Source organism: Grampus griseus (assembly GCF_964374135.1).
Source record: "Grampus griseus genome assembly, chromosome: 3".
In the NCBI taxonomy this organism is placed as follows: domain Eukaryota; kingdom Metazoa; phylum Chordata; class Mammalia; order Artiodactyla; family Delphinidae; genus Grampus; species Grampus griseus.
Window position 1 is genome coordinate 167130498 of NC_139019.1, and position 14693 is coordinate 167145190.

The 14693-nt window shown below is 56.0% G+C and overlaps 1 protein-coding gene across 1 annotated transcript; it reads left to right on the forward strand.

Annotated features, from left to right (window-relative positions):
- Nucleotides 1–5404: 5404 nt before the first annotated feature.
- PEX11G (peroxisomal biogenesis factor 11 gamma) lies at nt 5405–13137 on the forward strand. The gene is made up of 5 exons (XM_082651069.1): nt 5405–5485; nt 6741–6929; nt 9316–9494; nt 11896–11958; nt 12576–13137. The coding sequence occupies exons 1-5, from the start codon at nt 5426–5428 to the stop codon at nt 12880–12882; spliced, it is 798 nt and encodes a 265-aa protein (XP_082507195.1). The 5' UTR covers nt 5405–5425; the 3' UTR covers nt 12883–13137.
- The last annotated feature ends 1556 nt before the right edge of the window (nt 13138–14693 follow it).

Genomic DNA, 14693 nt, shown 5'->3' on the forward strand with positions numbered 1-14693 from the left:
TTGATACATTTCTATTGCAACATGGTTGCTACTGTAGCCTTAGCCAACATCTCTATGGTGTCACATAACTATCACTTCTTTCTAGTGTCTGCAACAATTAACATCTGGTCTCTTGGCGGGTTTAATGTTTATAATACAGTCCTCTGGTCTGTCGTCCCTGTACTTTGAATTTGAGCTCCAGGACTTATGTACTCAGTGGGTTCCTTTTCACTAAATTCAAGCAAAGTGTTGTGTTGTCCACTGGGTCGAGGTCCCATTACCTGCTCCCTAGCCCAGGGCTCTGCTGAGGGCTTTGGCCCAGCCAGGTTGATGCAAATATACATTTTCCCTGCCTGCTGGGAAAAGGAGGACCCAGGAGTTTGTAGATCCTGGATGCTGTCAGGAAGCAAGGGGGAGAGGTAACACCCTTACAGAGAAACAATAATTTGGATCACAAAGTCTAAGGAATGAAGTAAGATTAAAGCAGCGACTGGCAAAGACACAGAAGTCATTTAGATTAGCCAGGAAATGTCGTTGCTGTTGTGAGTTGGACAATGTTCATGTTTTGTCTGTGTTCAGACACCATGAGGGAGTGGGCTTGTTTTGTCTTGTTCAACCACGGTCACAGAGTGGCCTTGTCCAATGTGGGCGTTCTGTGAAATGCTGTGATCGCCAGGCCAGGCCCTAGCAACCACAAGGCCGGCTGTGAATGCCAGGCCGGTTCCTGTCTCTTTCCCAAAGGTCAAGCTCAGCCCTAACCCGATGGTGGCAGACACTGGGAGGGCGGGGCCCTGCCCACAAGACTCACCGCTGTCTCCTTGGTGCCTAGAACGGAGCCTGGTGCACAGCAGGCATCAGAGAAATGCCTTGTGTTTTTACAAGGTCCGTGGGGACAGTACAGGCTCAAGAGAAGGGATCCAGTCACTCATGGAGCCGCTCCACAGCCCAAGGGGCCCCCTTCCCTCTGTGGGCCTTGGGCTTGGCTTGGACGTTTTCTGCTTTTTGTATGTGTGTGTATATAGTTTTTGTTTTAATTTTTTTGGCTGTACCATGCGACTTGCGGGATCTTAGTTCCTCGACCAGCGATTGAACCCGGGCCCCCTGCAGTGGAAGCGTGGAGTCCTAACCACTGGACCGCCAGGGAAGTCCCTGGATTTTTTCTGCTGATGGAGCAGTGTCCCCAGTTAGGGGGTTGGGGAGCACACAGACACCCGCACCCAAGTCTTAAGCAAGGAGGGCTGTGCTCGAATGTGAGGCTTAAAGAGTCTCTTGGATGTCTTGGGGAAGTCAGGCCCTCGGAAGGAGGCTGGGGCTCGGGGTCCAGGTAAGAGAGAATGGGGGCTGCCTATGGAGGAGGATGTGGGCTGGGAAAAAGTAGATGGATTCCGGGGATATTTTGGTGGCTGTTGGGACATGGGAGGGGCATACTGAGGTAAAAAGGTGAGAGTGATATCCAGGGCTGTGCCTGGGTGATGGGCAGGGGAGCCTCGAGATGGGAGTACAGAAGAGCAAGATGCCGCTGCTGTCAGTCTGATGTCAGTCTGGGAGTAGCTGAGTGTGAGGGGGCTTGTAGGACTTGCAGGGGAACTGTCCAGGGGGCAGGTGGGAGCAGTAGACAGGGCAGGATTGGAGAGAGATGGGAGGAGAGACCAGCAAAGAGGCGGCTAGGGAAATCGTGGGAGTGGATAGGATCTCCCAGGACAGTGCGGATGGAGCAGAAACAGTGAGCTTTTGACAGGGCGCTGAGCCCCACAGGCAACACTGCTTATTGAGAAGCTATTTTGTGCCACGCTGTGGGGATCTAGCTGTGACCAAGACAGATCCAAAGCCCTGCCCTGGTGGAGTTCACATTCTGTTGAGGAGAGACAAATAACTAGACAACCAGGCAAATAACTAGAGGACTAGGTTAAGCAGCAACATAGACAGTTATGTTAGGTAGTGTTACCAACTAAGAAGAAAAATAAGCCAGCAAGAAATGTGGGCAGGAAGTGCCCAGGAGGGTGTGCAGGGGAGGTCCCGTGAGAGGATGGCATTTGAATAAACATGAGGAGGAGGTGAGGGAAGGAGCCATGTGGGTATCTGGAGGGAGAGCTTTCCAGGCAGAGCGAACAGCACATGCAGAGGTCCCGAGTCAGGTATGGGCCGCAACTTCAGGGAACAGGAGGAGGGCAATGTGGTTGGATAGGAGTGAATGAGGCTGGGAGAGTGATAGGAGTCGAAATCAAGAGGAAATTTTTGTGTTTTTAAAGGAGATCAGTCAAGATCGTTAGTGATTAGGGACATGCAAAACAAAACCACGGTGAGATACCACTTCCCAGCTAGTAGGAGACGTGCCATGTGTGTCTCCTTACTGGTAAGCCAGCTTATCTTTCCCTGACCTCTATTGATTATTTTAGGCTCAGGAAAAATAGGAGAGCAGACGCAATCTTTCAAAGGAGGAAAGTATGCAGAGGCATTTCCTCAGCTGACTGGGAAGAGGAAGAAGAAAGCTGATGTACTATGAGAAGAGGATGGAGGTGGGGGGAGTAGGTGGTAAAGCGTACGTACGTTAGTCCGGACTGAGCCCATGCTGGCATGGCAATATTTTTGGATATGCTGGGTTAAAATGTATTATTAAAATTAATAGTCCAAGTGTTGGCATGAATGTGGAGAAACTGGAACCCTTCTGCATTGCTGGTGGGAATGTAAAATGGTGCAGCCACTGTAGAAAACAGTCTGGTGGCTTCTCAAAAAGTCAGACATTGTTACCGTATAATCCGGCAATTCTGCTCCTAGGTATATGCCCAAAGGAGTTGAAAGCAGGGACTAGAACGAGTACACGTACACCACGTTCATAGCAGCACTATTCACAAGAGTCAAAAGGTAGAGACAACCCAAGTGTCCATCAACCGATGAGCAGATAAACAAAATGTGACGGAGCCAGAGCATGGAATATTATTCAGCCACAAAAGGAATGAAGTACTGAGACATGCACAACGTGGATGAACCTCGAAAACAGGGTCAGTGAAAGAAGCCAGACACAAATGTTCACATATGGTATGATTCTATTTATATGAAATATCCAGAACAGGTAAGTCCATAGACACAGAAAGCAGATGGTGGTTGCTAGGGGTTAGGGAGAGGAGGAATAGAGTGACTGCTCGAAAGAGTGACAAAGTTTCCTTTGAGGGTGATGAAAACATTTTAAAACTCTAAAGGAGGGATGTCTGTACAACACGTGAGTGTACTAAATGCCACTGAATTGTACATCTTTTTAAAAAATATTTATTTATTTATTTTTATTTGGTGGCTTCGGGTCTTAGTTGCAGCAGGCGGGCTCCTTAGTTGCGGCTTGCAGGCTCCTTAGTTGTGGCATGTGAACTCTTAGTTGCAGCACACATGTGGGATTTAGTTCCCTGACCAGGGATTGAAACTGGACCACCTGCATTGGGAGTGCGGAGTCTTTTTTAAAAATTTTTTAATAAATTTATTTATTCATTTATTTAATTTTTGGCTGCATTGGGTCTTTGCTGCTGCACGCGGGTTTTCTCTAGTTGCTGAGAGCCGGGGCTGCTCTTTGTTGTGGTGCGCAGGCTTCTCATTGTGGTGGCTTCTCTTGTTGCGGAGCGCGGGCTCTAGGCGAGCGGGCTTCAGTAGTTGCGGCTTGCGGGCTCTAAAGCGCAGGCTCAGTAGTTGTGGCACACGGGTTTAGTTGCTCTGCAGCATGTGGGATCTTCCCGGACCAGGGATCGAACCCGTGTCCCCTGCATTGGCAGGCGGATTCTTAACCACTGCACCACCAGGGAAGGCCCGGGAGTGCAGAGTCTTAACCACAATGCCACCAGGGAAGTCACTGAATTGTATATCTTAAAATGGTGAACTTTTTGTTATGTGAATTTCACCTCAATTTAACAAAACAAAACAAAAAAAGGAAACAGGCTATGCTAACTTTTTGAGAAAATGTCTTTGATTTTTTTGACCGGCTAGTCCATAGAGACTGCACAAAATTCAAAAGCTACAAAACAGTGCAAAGGTGAACATTTTAATCTCTTCCCAGTGACAACCAAAGAATGTTGCTCACTGTCTGGCTCTACAAGGACTGAGTCATTGGCAACTGCAGTCACTGACCTTCATCAAACCCTGACAGGAGTTCAGGGCCGAAGATCAGGAATGAGGCTCTTTCTGCTCGGGGAAAAACTGGCAGGACTTCAGATAGATATTTTCAGGACAAATTTTTTATGAGCCTGGATTCTTGCATCTTTCCAAACTAAGAAAAGCACTAAAATCATTAACTGCAGTATTTGTTCCTTGTGACCAGAAGCTACCTTCTCCTGAGATGTGTGATTACACATACCCTTCTCCAAAATCACACATATACTGACCTTCCCCCCACCTTTTCCTCAGAGCTGTCTGAGGCTGTGTCTAGGGCTACAGTCCTCAGTAAATCCCTCAATAAAACGGAAACTCGGGCTTCCCTGGTGGTGTAGTGGTTGAGAATCTGCCTGCCAGTGCAGGGGACACGGGTTCGAGCCCTGGTCTGGGAAGATCCCACATGCCGCGGAGCAGCTAGGCCCGTGAGCCACAACTACTGAGCCTGCGCGTCTGGAGCCTGTGCTCCCCAACAAGAGAGGCCGCGAGAATGAGAGGCCTGCGCACCGCGATGAAGAGTGGCCCCCACTCGCCGCGACTAGAGAAAGCCCTCGCGCAGAAACGAAGACACAACACAGCCAAAAATAAATAAATAAATAAATAACAAAAAGCAAACAAAAAACCCCCGAAACTCACAGCTCTCACGGTGTGCGTTTTTATTTGTCAATACCAGCCGCCCAGTTATCCTCTCTGGTGCAATTCCAGTTATCAGATTCTCGTCTATTCTTCTAGAACGGTTCTATGCGTTTCCTTGACTTTTTTTTTTTTTAAAGGGGAAGAGTTTATTTATTTATGCATTCATGCATGCATGATCTTAGTCCCAGGGACTGAACCTGCGCCCCCTGCAGTGGAAGCACAGCGTCCTAACCACTGGACCGCCAGGGAATTCCCCCAAGTTTCCTTGACTTTCTAAAAATGCCTTACATGATATGACAACAGCCATCCATGCTCCCTACAGACAAGAAGACAATACAGAAAGGGTGACGCAGAAAAATTAGAGAACTCCCTTCTTGGACCACGGCAAACAGGTTGGTGTTTTGCTTGGAATATTTTTGTGTGTGGGGGCAGTTGGTTACCTTTGAAAACACGGGTAGCTAACTCCGAGGATCCACCTGGGTGCACAGGCCCTGGGGAGCGCACACGTGGCGGCCCCAAGGCTGCAAACTCTGTCCCTCCCAGCAGCAGACAAACGGTCAAGTGCCCCACAAACAGTCGCAGCCGCGCCTGCGCAGACCGTTCCCGGGAGCGCGCAGCCTGGTGCCGGGCCCGCCCCCTGGCGCGGCGCGCTGACGTCGAGGTGACGTCACGGCGGATCGCCATGGTGGCCCTGAGCGGTCTGGCGTCGGCGCTGGAGTCCTATAGGGGCCGCGACCGCCTGGTGAGGCTGGGGTGGAGCGCGACCAGAGGTCTCGGAGTCGGGCCAAAGCCCCGAGACCCGGACACTGAGGCCAGAGAGGGAGCGGGGTCACTCACGATCCCCCAGGGCAGAGGCCCTGTCCCCGAGTAGTGGACATGTAGGTTGTTCCGGCCACTCCATCGTGACTGAACAGTTACAGTACCAACTAAATCCTCACGTCTGCGCATTGGGATCCGGCCGGATCACTGTACCTGGTCGTTGGGTCGCAAACAATATCGTATGAGGATTTAGGATGTTGCAGGGCCCCCTCTGGCTGGACATGTAGGATCGGACTAGGCCACTGTAGTTGGTCCCTGAGTTGTCCCAAACAATCTCACACGGGAATTTAAGATTTTGCAGGGCTTTCCCTATGGCTGGATGTGTAGGATCTCACCACATCCCCTCTGGTTGGGTAGATTGTTCCTTCCAGGCCCCTGAGGTCAGACTCTGAGCTTGTCCCAATCAGTCTCTTACAGGTAGGCATTCAGGTTGTACTAGGGAATGTACCAGTAGCTGGGCATTCAGGTTCCAACCAAATCCCGTATGATCGGGTGTTCAGGTTCTAACAAACGCCCCCAAGCTGGACATTTAAATTGCAGCGTTTTTGCCATTACAAAGGTGCTGAAAAGGAATGACAAGTAAAATTAATATATAAAACAACAGGAAAAAGTATCTTCTGAAAAGCAGATGATACAAAGATATAAGGGTGGTGATGCAGACCCAGTTCGCCATGCCCCAAATCACCCACTGATTCCCAAATCACCACTGGGTTCCTTCTCAGTAAAGTAATAAAAACAAATGATCCTTTTGTCCACTGGGTTGAGGCCTGGTCACCTTCCCAATCCACAGCCCAGCCACAGAATTTCGTGCAGCCAGGTAGATGCAAATATATTCAATACATTTCCACCTAGCCCTCCTACATGCTGGGAAAAGGAGGATCCAGGAGGTGGGAAATGGGGGTTTCTTTTTCTTGTCCCCATCACATATGTCTCCAAAGACTGTGCCATTCAGTGACATGAGCCAATACTCTTAGTTTCCCAGTGCCTTTTGGACAATGATGTCATGTGTCTCCATTTATCCCACCTACAAGTATCCTTTTCAACTTTTGGCTTTTACTGGAAGTTTGTTGATGGAGACTCGTCCTCCCACTTGATCTTATGGGGTCCACGGCCAGGTCAGGGGTGATCCAGCTCAGTCCTGCCCCAGGGCCATGCTGACTGCTTCTGGTTTCCCACAGATGCGAACGCTGGGGTACTGCTGCCAGCTGGTGGGCGGGGTCCTGGTGGAACAATGTCCTGCCAGGTCAGAAGTGGGGACACGCCTGCTGGCACTGTCCTCCCAACTCAGCCACTGCAGGACCGTCCTGCGACTCTTTGATGACGTGGCCATGTTTGTCTACACCAAGCAGTACGGCCTGGGGGCAGAGGTAACAGGGCGCATTGGGCTGAAGGGAGGAGGTGTGGACCCCGGGAAGTCAGCGTCTTATGGACTGGTCTTTATAAAGGCAATCATGTGGGCAGTTTACTACTTTTTTCAATTTTACTTTTTTTTTTTTTTTTTTGGCCACACTGCACAGCATGTGGGATCTTAGCTCCCTGACCAGGGATGGAACCTGCGCCCCCTGCATTGGAAGTGTGGAGTCTTGACCACTGGACCACCAGGGAAGTCCCCAATTTTACTACTTTTGGAGACAATCCGATGTTCTCATTTCAATTTTAATTAAAAAAATTAGCTCATACGTTTGCACATCCCTAAAGACTACGTAATTAAAAAGTCTCTCTCCTTCCTGACCCTCTGGCCGCCAATTTTCCTCCTCAGAGGCAGCCACTGTTGTCAGCTTCTTGTGTTTCCTTTATCAGGTCTCCTGCACCTGCACAGGCAAATACACATTGCTTACATAAATAGTTGCATGCCATTTACACTCTTCTGCCACTTGCTTTTTTCACGTAACAGTACAACTTGGAGGTCATTCCATATCAATCCAAAAGAAGCTCCTTCCAGGAATTCCCTGGCAGTCCAGAGGTTAGGACTCCATGCTTTCACTGCCGAGGGCCCAGGTTCCATCCCTGGTCGGGGAACTGAGATCCTAGCAAGCCACGTGGTGCAGCCAAAAACAAAAACAAAAAACAAAAGAAGCTTCTTCCTTCTTTATGGCCACGTAGTACACATGTATAGCCAGATGGTGATTTACTGAACTGATCCCCTGTTGGACACGTAGATTAGTTACGTCTTGCCGTTACTACAACAGAACCGCATCATTTCACCAGTGGATCTAGAGCAGTGTTCCTCATCTGGGTGGTGGTACGATCTTGTGCCCCCCAGGGGATGGGCTGAGAAGCTGCCCTGGGCCAGCCTGGCTGAGTCATGCCCCCTTCCTGGGCTGCCCTGCCCCTGCTCTCCAAGGGTCTCCTCTCTGACTCACTTACTCAGATGCTCCCCCATTCTGCCCCAGTGCCCGTGGCCTGATCATCCCCAATCTCAAGTGTTTCCCTGGACTTTCCTCCTGCTTTGACACCCATCTCTTCAGCTTCCTGTGCATCCCCCCCATCTCCTCTGTGAGGACTCCCCTGAGTCCCCAGGCAAGGGGTGGGGGGCTCCCTGCATCTCCTAGGTCCCTTGGCCAGAACAAGAACCTCTTTTGTTGGTCCCCACCCCTGCTCCCACCTCCCGCCCCGGTGAGAATCTCCTCCCCAGCGTAGGGCCCGGACCTTGCTGCTTCTCAGGAAACACCAGCGGAATGAGCACGTTGGGGTCGGGGTGGGAGGCCCCGTCCTCACGGAGGGGTGAAGTGTGCCAGAACACCCCAGAAGGCCCCAGACAGGATGGCGGAGCTGGAGTGGGATTCAGAACCCAGAGGGAGGCAGGATCACAGCTGGCCAGTAGGAAGGAGGCGGGCAGCGAGCATTGGTGGGGCCTTGGTTGGGAGGGCGGGGTTCCTGGGACGACAGAGAAGAGGCAGAGGGTATGGCAGGCAGTGAGGATGACGAGGTTAAAGGTAGAGAAGTGAAGGACTTGGCTGGCGACCCGGCCAGCTTGGAGGCCTTGAGGGGGCCGGACCCTGAGGGGCGGAGCCCAGGGTAGAGGCTCCGGCAGCCTCAACTGGCCCTGCCTCGCTGGGCAAGCAGGGGTTCAGGACTCAGGGTTGGAGGGCATGGGATTTGCAACTCAACAGCCTGAGGCCCATCCCTGTATGAGATGGGGCAGCTGGCAGCTTCCTCTAAGAGCCTCAGTTTGCCTGTTTGCAGGGGTGGTGACCCCTTTCTGCTTTGGGGGAGCTGACCCAAGCCTTGCAGTGTAGTGCCTGCTGGAAGTTGGCACCGGGTGTGTGGCAGCCCACCCGGCCACCCTGATCTGCCTGCTCAGGGCTCCCTGTGGGGCTGCCTCCCCTGCTCCCCTCGCAGGGTCCTGTACCAGACACCCACGCACAGGAGCTAGGAAGGCTCTGATGCAGGGTGTCCCAAGTTGTCCTACATGGGAATCACCCGGGGACTTAAAAAAATTTCCTGGTGCTGGGGCCCACCCCAGCCTTGGTGAGGCAGAATCCCTGGGGCTGGGGGCTGGGTGTGGCGTTTTTGAAACTCCTTGGGGGATTCCACTGAGCGGCTGAGTTCAGACCCGCCACTCCGCTGGGCAATGTTGACCACACTGCTGAGAAATCAGGCCTTTGTTCTCCTGCAGTGCCAGCTACAGGCCAGCCTGCCAGGCCTGGACATTGCCCTGTGACTGCCACCTGGCATGGCCTGGGCGCCTAACATGGGCAGTGGGTAGGTCTGATCCTAGGTCCATCCCCCGCATCTCTCCCGGTCCTGCAGGAGGAGGCCATCTTTGTCCGCTGCGTGTCTGTCCTGGGCAACCTGGCTGACCAGCTCTACTACCCCTGTGAGCACATCGCCTGGGCTGCCGACGCCAAAATCCTCCACGTGGAGTCTGCGCCGTGGTTAACACTGAGCACAGCCCTCTGGGGCCTCTCCCTGCTCCTGGGGATTGCTAGGTAAGCAGCGGGGCCGCCCGCCAGGGGGCTGGAAGGGAACACCCGAGATCCCCAGGCTGACGGGAAGACAGGCTGGAGGCGCGGGGGTCTTTGCCTCCTCTGCTTTTCCTCCTCACCACCTCACTGTCTCCGTCCCCTATTGCCGCTGAAACAGATTTCCACAAACTCGGCGGCTTCAAGCAACACAAATTGATCATCTTAACAGTTCTGGAGGTCGGAAGTCCAAAATGGGTCTCACTGGGCTAAAATCAAGGTGTGGGCAGGGCTGAGTTCCTTTCTGGAGGCTCCAGAGGGGAACCTGTTTCCTGGCCTTTTCCAGCTTCTAGAGGCTGCCTGCATTCCTCGGCTTGTGGCCCCGTCCTCCATCTGTATTTTGTTTTTTGATTTTTTACAATTTTATTTATTTATTTGGCTGTGTTAGGTCTTTGTTGTGCGCGGGCTTTCTCTAGTTGCGGCGAGCAGGGGCTACTCTTCGTTGCGGTGCACGGGCTTCTCATTGCGGTGGCTTCTCTTGTTGCGGAGCTCGGGCTCTAGGCGTGTGGGCTTCAGTAGTTGTGGCTCGCGGGCTCTGGAGCGCAGGCTCAGCAGTTGTGGCGCACGGTCTTAGTTGCCTCGGGGCCTGTGGGATCTTCCCGGACCAGGGCTCGAACCCGTGCCCCCTGCATTGGCAGGTGGATTCTTAACCACTGCGCCACCAGGGAAGCTTTTTGATGTAAGCTCCCCTCGCAGCCACAATGGCTGTCGTGGAGCTGGCCCGTCCCTCTGGGCATTGGCCTTCCTCGTGTGATTGGGCAGCCTGGCTGTCGTGGAGCTGGCCCGTCCCTCTGGGCATTGGCCTTCCTCGCGTGATTGGGCAGCCTGGGCTGGGCTATGGCTGCTCTGAGGCTGCAGCGTCTCCTCAGGCTGCCTTGTGACCTCCGGCCCCAAGAGACTGAAGGGGCAGCCTTGGTTCCCTTAATTTTTTTAAATAGACTTTTTCTTGGGGGCAGTTTTAGGTTCACAGCAGAACGGAGCCGGAAGTAGAGAGTTCCCATGTACGTACCCCCTACACACACACACAGCGTCCCCTACCATCCACACGGCACCAGAGCACGGCGTTTGTTACAATCGATGAACCGACGCTGGCACAGCGTAATCACCCCACGTCCATGGTTTACATCAGGGTTCACGCCCTGTGTTGCCCGTTCTGTGAGTTGTATCCACCAGTGACGTATCATACAGAATATTTTCACTGCCCTAAACATCCCATTTTTAGGATGAATATGCTCTGCCTGTTAGTCCATGCATTTTTAGAGCTTCTAGTTTTCCCCTCATTTCTCTGTATGCGATGTGAGCAAGGGTGTGGGGCTTGGGAAGCATTTCGTGGGTGCTCATGATGACCGGGGGTTCCTAAGACCCCAGGGTGCCGGAGAGTCATGTGGGAGGTTGTTGAAATGTAGGTGCCTGGCCCAGGCTCCCAGAGGTTCTGATTCTTCAGGTCTGGGGGCCCAGGAGCATCATTTTGCCTGAGTCCCCCGGTGGCTCTGACGCAGAGCCACTGACCTCACTGAAGGCGCTGCCCTCTGTCCCATCCCCTCAGGGAACGTGTCAACTGGATGGGTGCACAGTGGCTGGGAAGATGTGACCGCCCTGGACGGACCTCTGAGTCAGGAAGCCTGGCTGAGGCCAGCTTTCCAACTGGTGGCACTCGGCACATTCACGTCCCTGCACGCCCCACAGCCCGGGCTGCAGGGTGCAAGGGCTGTGCAGAGCAGCCTGGTTGGACACCACCAGGGCCCCCGAGTCCCCAGGGAGCTCTAGAGGATGCCCATCTGATGGCCGCTTCCTCAGTCTGCAGACACCAGCCCTCGGGGCCCAAAAGGTCATCTAGTTTCACCTCAGACAGGTCTGGCCAGTGTCCAGGGTGTGTGTGTGTGGGGGGGGGCAGGCCTGGCGCCCATCTGGACCCCATTTCCCTGGTGAGCCAGCCGAGGCGCAGGGAGGGGAACAGCTTCCCCAGGCCGGCTGTGGGCCAGCCTCGGTGTCCTCATCCACAGAGGGGTGGCTTCCCAGCTGGGCCATCAACCCTGCACATGGCACAATGTTCTTTTGAGCTGTGGTCCTGGGGCCAGTGGTTCACAGAGGCCGGGCTGGAGCCTGACTGGCCAGGTCAGAAGCACCGGACACTCCCAAACCTGCAGCCCAATAGGTGGGGGGGCCTGCCTTAGGGATGAGTCCCCAGGAGCTTCCGAGGCACGGCTGCTCTGGCGCGCCAGAAGGGCGCAGGACAGATGGAGCCATCCACTGGCGAGGCTGGCAAACTTTACAGGGAACCTGTGGCCACAGTGGCAGGCGGGGCCTCCCCTCAGGCCCCTGCGCACCCCACCCAGCTTCTCCAACCCCGTCCTCTGTGGTGTTGCAGGTCCCTGTGGATGGTCCTGAAGCTGAGACAGAGGCTGAGGAGCCCCCTGGCAGCCCTCACCAGGTACGACGTCCAGGGCTTTGCCCAGGAGACAGGCCGACTTCTTCCTGCAGTCCGGGTACCCCAAAGGGTCTCCCCAAGCCAGGGAGGTGCTCAGAGTCACCAGCGATGAGCCCCGCCCTGTGCAGGCCCCGTTGTTGGGGGGGGCATGATGTGTGCCACATCGAGGGGCCTCGCTGCTGCCTCCGGGTGGATGTAGCACTTTTACAGATGGGGAAACTGAGGCTAGCTGCAGGCCCCCTAGGCAGGAAGTGGCAGAGCCAGGACTCCAGGGCTGAGCCTTCACGGCCGTGCCCCCATCAGGGAGGATGATGGGAGATGGAGTCCGTTTGCTGAGGACCAAGGTCAGTCACTATCTCATCCTGGGAGAGAACACGGGGTAGGGCCACTCCCAGCACAAGCCCAGAAGCTGCCCACACCCCTGCCCAGCTCCACGGGCTCAGGAGGACGGAGGTGTGGACCTGAGACTCTCGCTCCCGCCGTGGGCAACCTCTGGCGAGTGTGACCTGGACGCAGCCCTGCCAGTCCTCTTCCCTCCCCAGCACTCCTTGCCCTGCCCTTGTGGGTGGGCGGGGGGCGCCCGGGCCTTCCCTGAGCACCCCCCAACTCTGCTCCCACAGCCGGCTGCCCCAGGGCAAGCGGAGGGACATGGAGGCCCAGATCCGGTCGGAGGCGCTGACCCTGCTGAGCAACCTGGCTGACCTGGCCAACGCGGTGCACTGGCTGCCCCCGGGCATCCTGTGGGCCGGCCGCTTCCCCCCGTGGCTGGTGGGCCTCCTGGGCACCATCTCCTCGCTCCTCAGCATGTACCAGGCAGTCGGGGCCGGCGGCCAGGCCTACGCCGCCCCTGACGGACCGGGGAGCCGGAACCCTGACGGCGGCCCTTCCCACGGAGCAGCGATCGCCGGGGAGGGGCCAGGTCTTTAATTGAGCAGATCAAGGCCAGGTGTGGGGAGGCGCGGCCAGAGGATGCGCAGAGCAGCCTGGGGCACGAGCCCCCAGAGGGGCGGGTGTGTGTGGGCGGAGTGGGTAGACCCCGAGACTCGGTGCAGTGGAACAGGCACCCGCAGGCCGGAGTCCTGTACCCAAAAGGCGAGCAGGGGAGCTGGGTTGGGATGGCGAGCGCCAGGTGGGCCTGAAGAAAGTGAAATGAGAATCAATTAAAGGCGGTGGTGCTGCTGCGAGGCCAGATGTGAGAGCTTATTCCTAACGCCCCGGTCCCTCCTGTCTGCTCACTCACACGCCCTCTCTCCCGGGCGGGCGGGGGTGCCCCTGGGCCTTATTTTAGGGAGGGTGTGCAGGTGCCCCTGTGGGCCTGGGTTCAGCCTCCTGCAGGCTGGAGCCGCAGTGGGAAACCACACTTCCCCGCCCGCCTTTGCAGCATCCTTGGCCGGTGGTCCCCTCCGACGCTGCCAAGCGCGGCCCGCCGACCCTGAGCGGCCCTCAGCCATGGAGGGCGGTCCTCCCTCCCCGCGGGCTCGGGCACCCCGGGCGTGGATGCCGCCTCCACCAGGCTGTGCCCGGGTCTCGTGCTCCTGGGCATCACGGGGTGCCTGTCATGGCCGAAGCATCTCACAGCCACCGCTTGGACCCAGAGCTGCCGTTGTCCGTTCAGGGCTGGTCTGAGCATTTCGTGGGCTCCGAGCATCTCTGGAGACGCCCGAGGCGCCTGTCTCCCAGCTCGTGGAGAGCACGGCAGGCAGGACAGGACGAGCTTGTTTTCCAGTCTGACGTTTGAGAGGCCACACACATGTGGCCTCGGGTGGCCTCGGCGGGTGGTGGGTGGCCCACATCTGCCCCGGCTCTTGCCTGTGACCCTCCACATCCGAGTCCTGGCGGGAAAGCGGAGGGAATGGCGCTCTCCCTCACAACTCAGAAGCACCGGGGAGACCCAACGCACCGGCGGCGTTTACAGTCCCTAAAGCCTCACGTGCTTTCAACCACATTTTGTTCTTTTACAAAGAAGGTACGTGGCCAGGAAAAGCTGGGGTGGCTGCAGGGACCCCACCAGGCCCCATCCAACGGGGGGGCTCCCTCTGGGCTAGGGGAGGGAGGAGGAGGAGGGAGGGGGTCCCTCTTCCCTCTGGTAAAGGGGGGGCACGCTCTGCCTTCCCAGCACCCAGAGGCACCAGCGACATTAGGGTGGGGGTCAGAGCGGCACCTGCCTACCTGTCGGGAGACTCGGTGAGTTAACACCTGGAAGGCAGCGTGTTTGTCAGGGGACCACGTGAACACCTGGACGTGTAACACGGCAGGTCACAGGTGCCCCAGGAGGCTGGCATCCCCCTCGGGCCTGGGCAGCCTGGGCAGCGGGGCGGGGACGCAGCTGACGGCCTCAGGCATAGCTGGGTGGGCTGGTGACCAGGAGCCGGCTCCAACTGTCGTGTGGCCACACCCTGCCCCGTGCCCTTCCCTGGGCTGGCAGCTCAGCTGCAGGTTGGGGTGAAGCAAGACAATTCCAGGGGACCGGCCCTGGCGCGGGACTCGGGGAGCGCGTGTTCCGTCAGGGAGCAGGGAGGCTGAGGGGCCCCGCCTTGTCGAGGAGGCTGACGCCCCAGGACCACAGGGGCGGCCTAAGTGGGAGGGGACCGGCCAGGGCCGGAGGACCTGGCGGCATTCTCCGCACCCTGGCTTCGTCAGCGCTCCCCCTGGGGCCACTGTAGCCACCTTGGCACTGGCACTGCCTCCAACTTTGTCCAGATGGAATCACTGTCTGTCTGGGGCTTCCTCACCGGGAA

Bases quoted from the DNA above. Each gene is read 5' to 3' on its own strand.
- PEX11G (XM_082651069.1), top strand. From the start codon at position 5,426: ATGGTGGCCCTGAGCGGTCTGGCGTCGGCGCTGGAGTCCTATAGGGGC. The intron at 5,486-6,740 runs GTGAGGCTGGGG...GGTTTCCCACAG, and splicing joins ATAGGGGCCGCGACCGCCTG to ATGCGAACGCTGGGGTACTG. The intron at 11,959-12,575 runs GTACGACGTCCA...CTGCTCCCACAG, and splicing joins CCCCTGGCAGCCCTCACCAG to CCGGCTGCCCCAGGGCAAGC.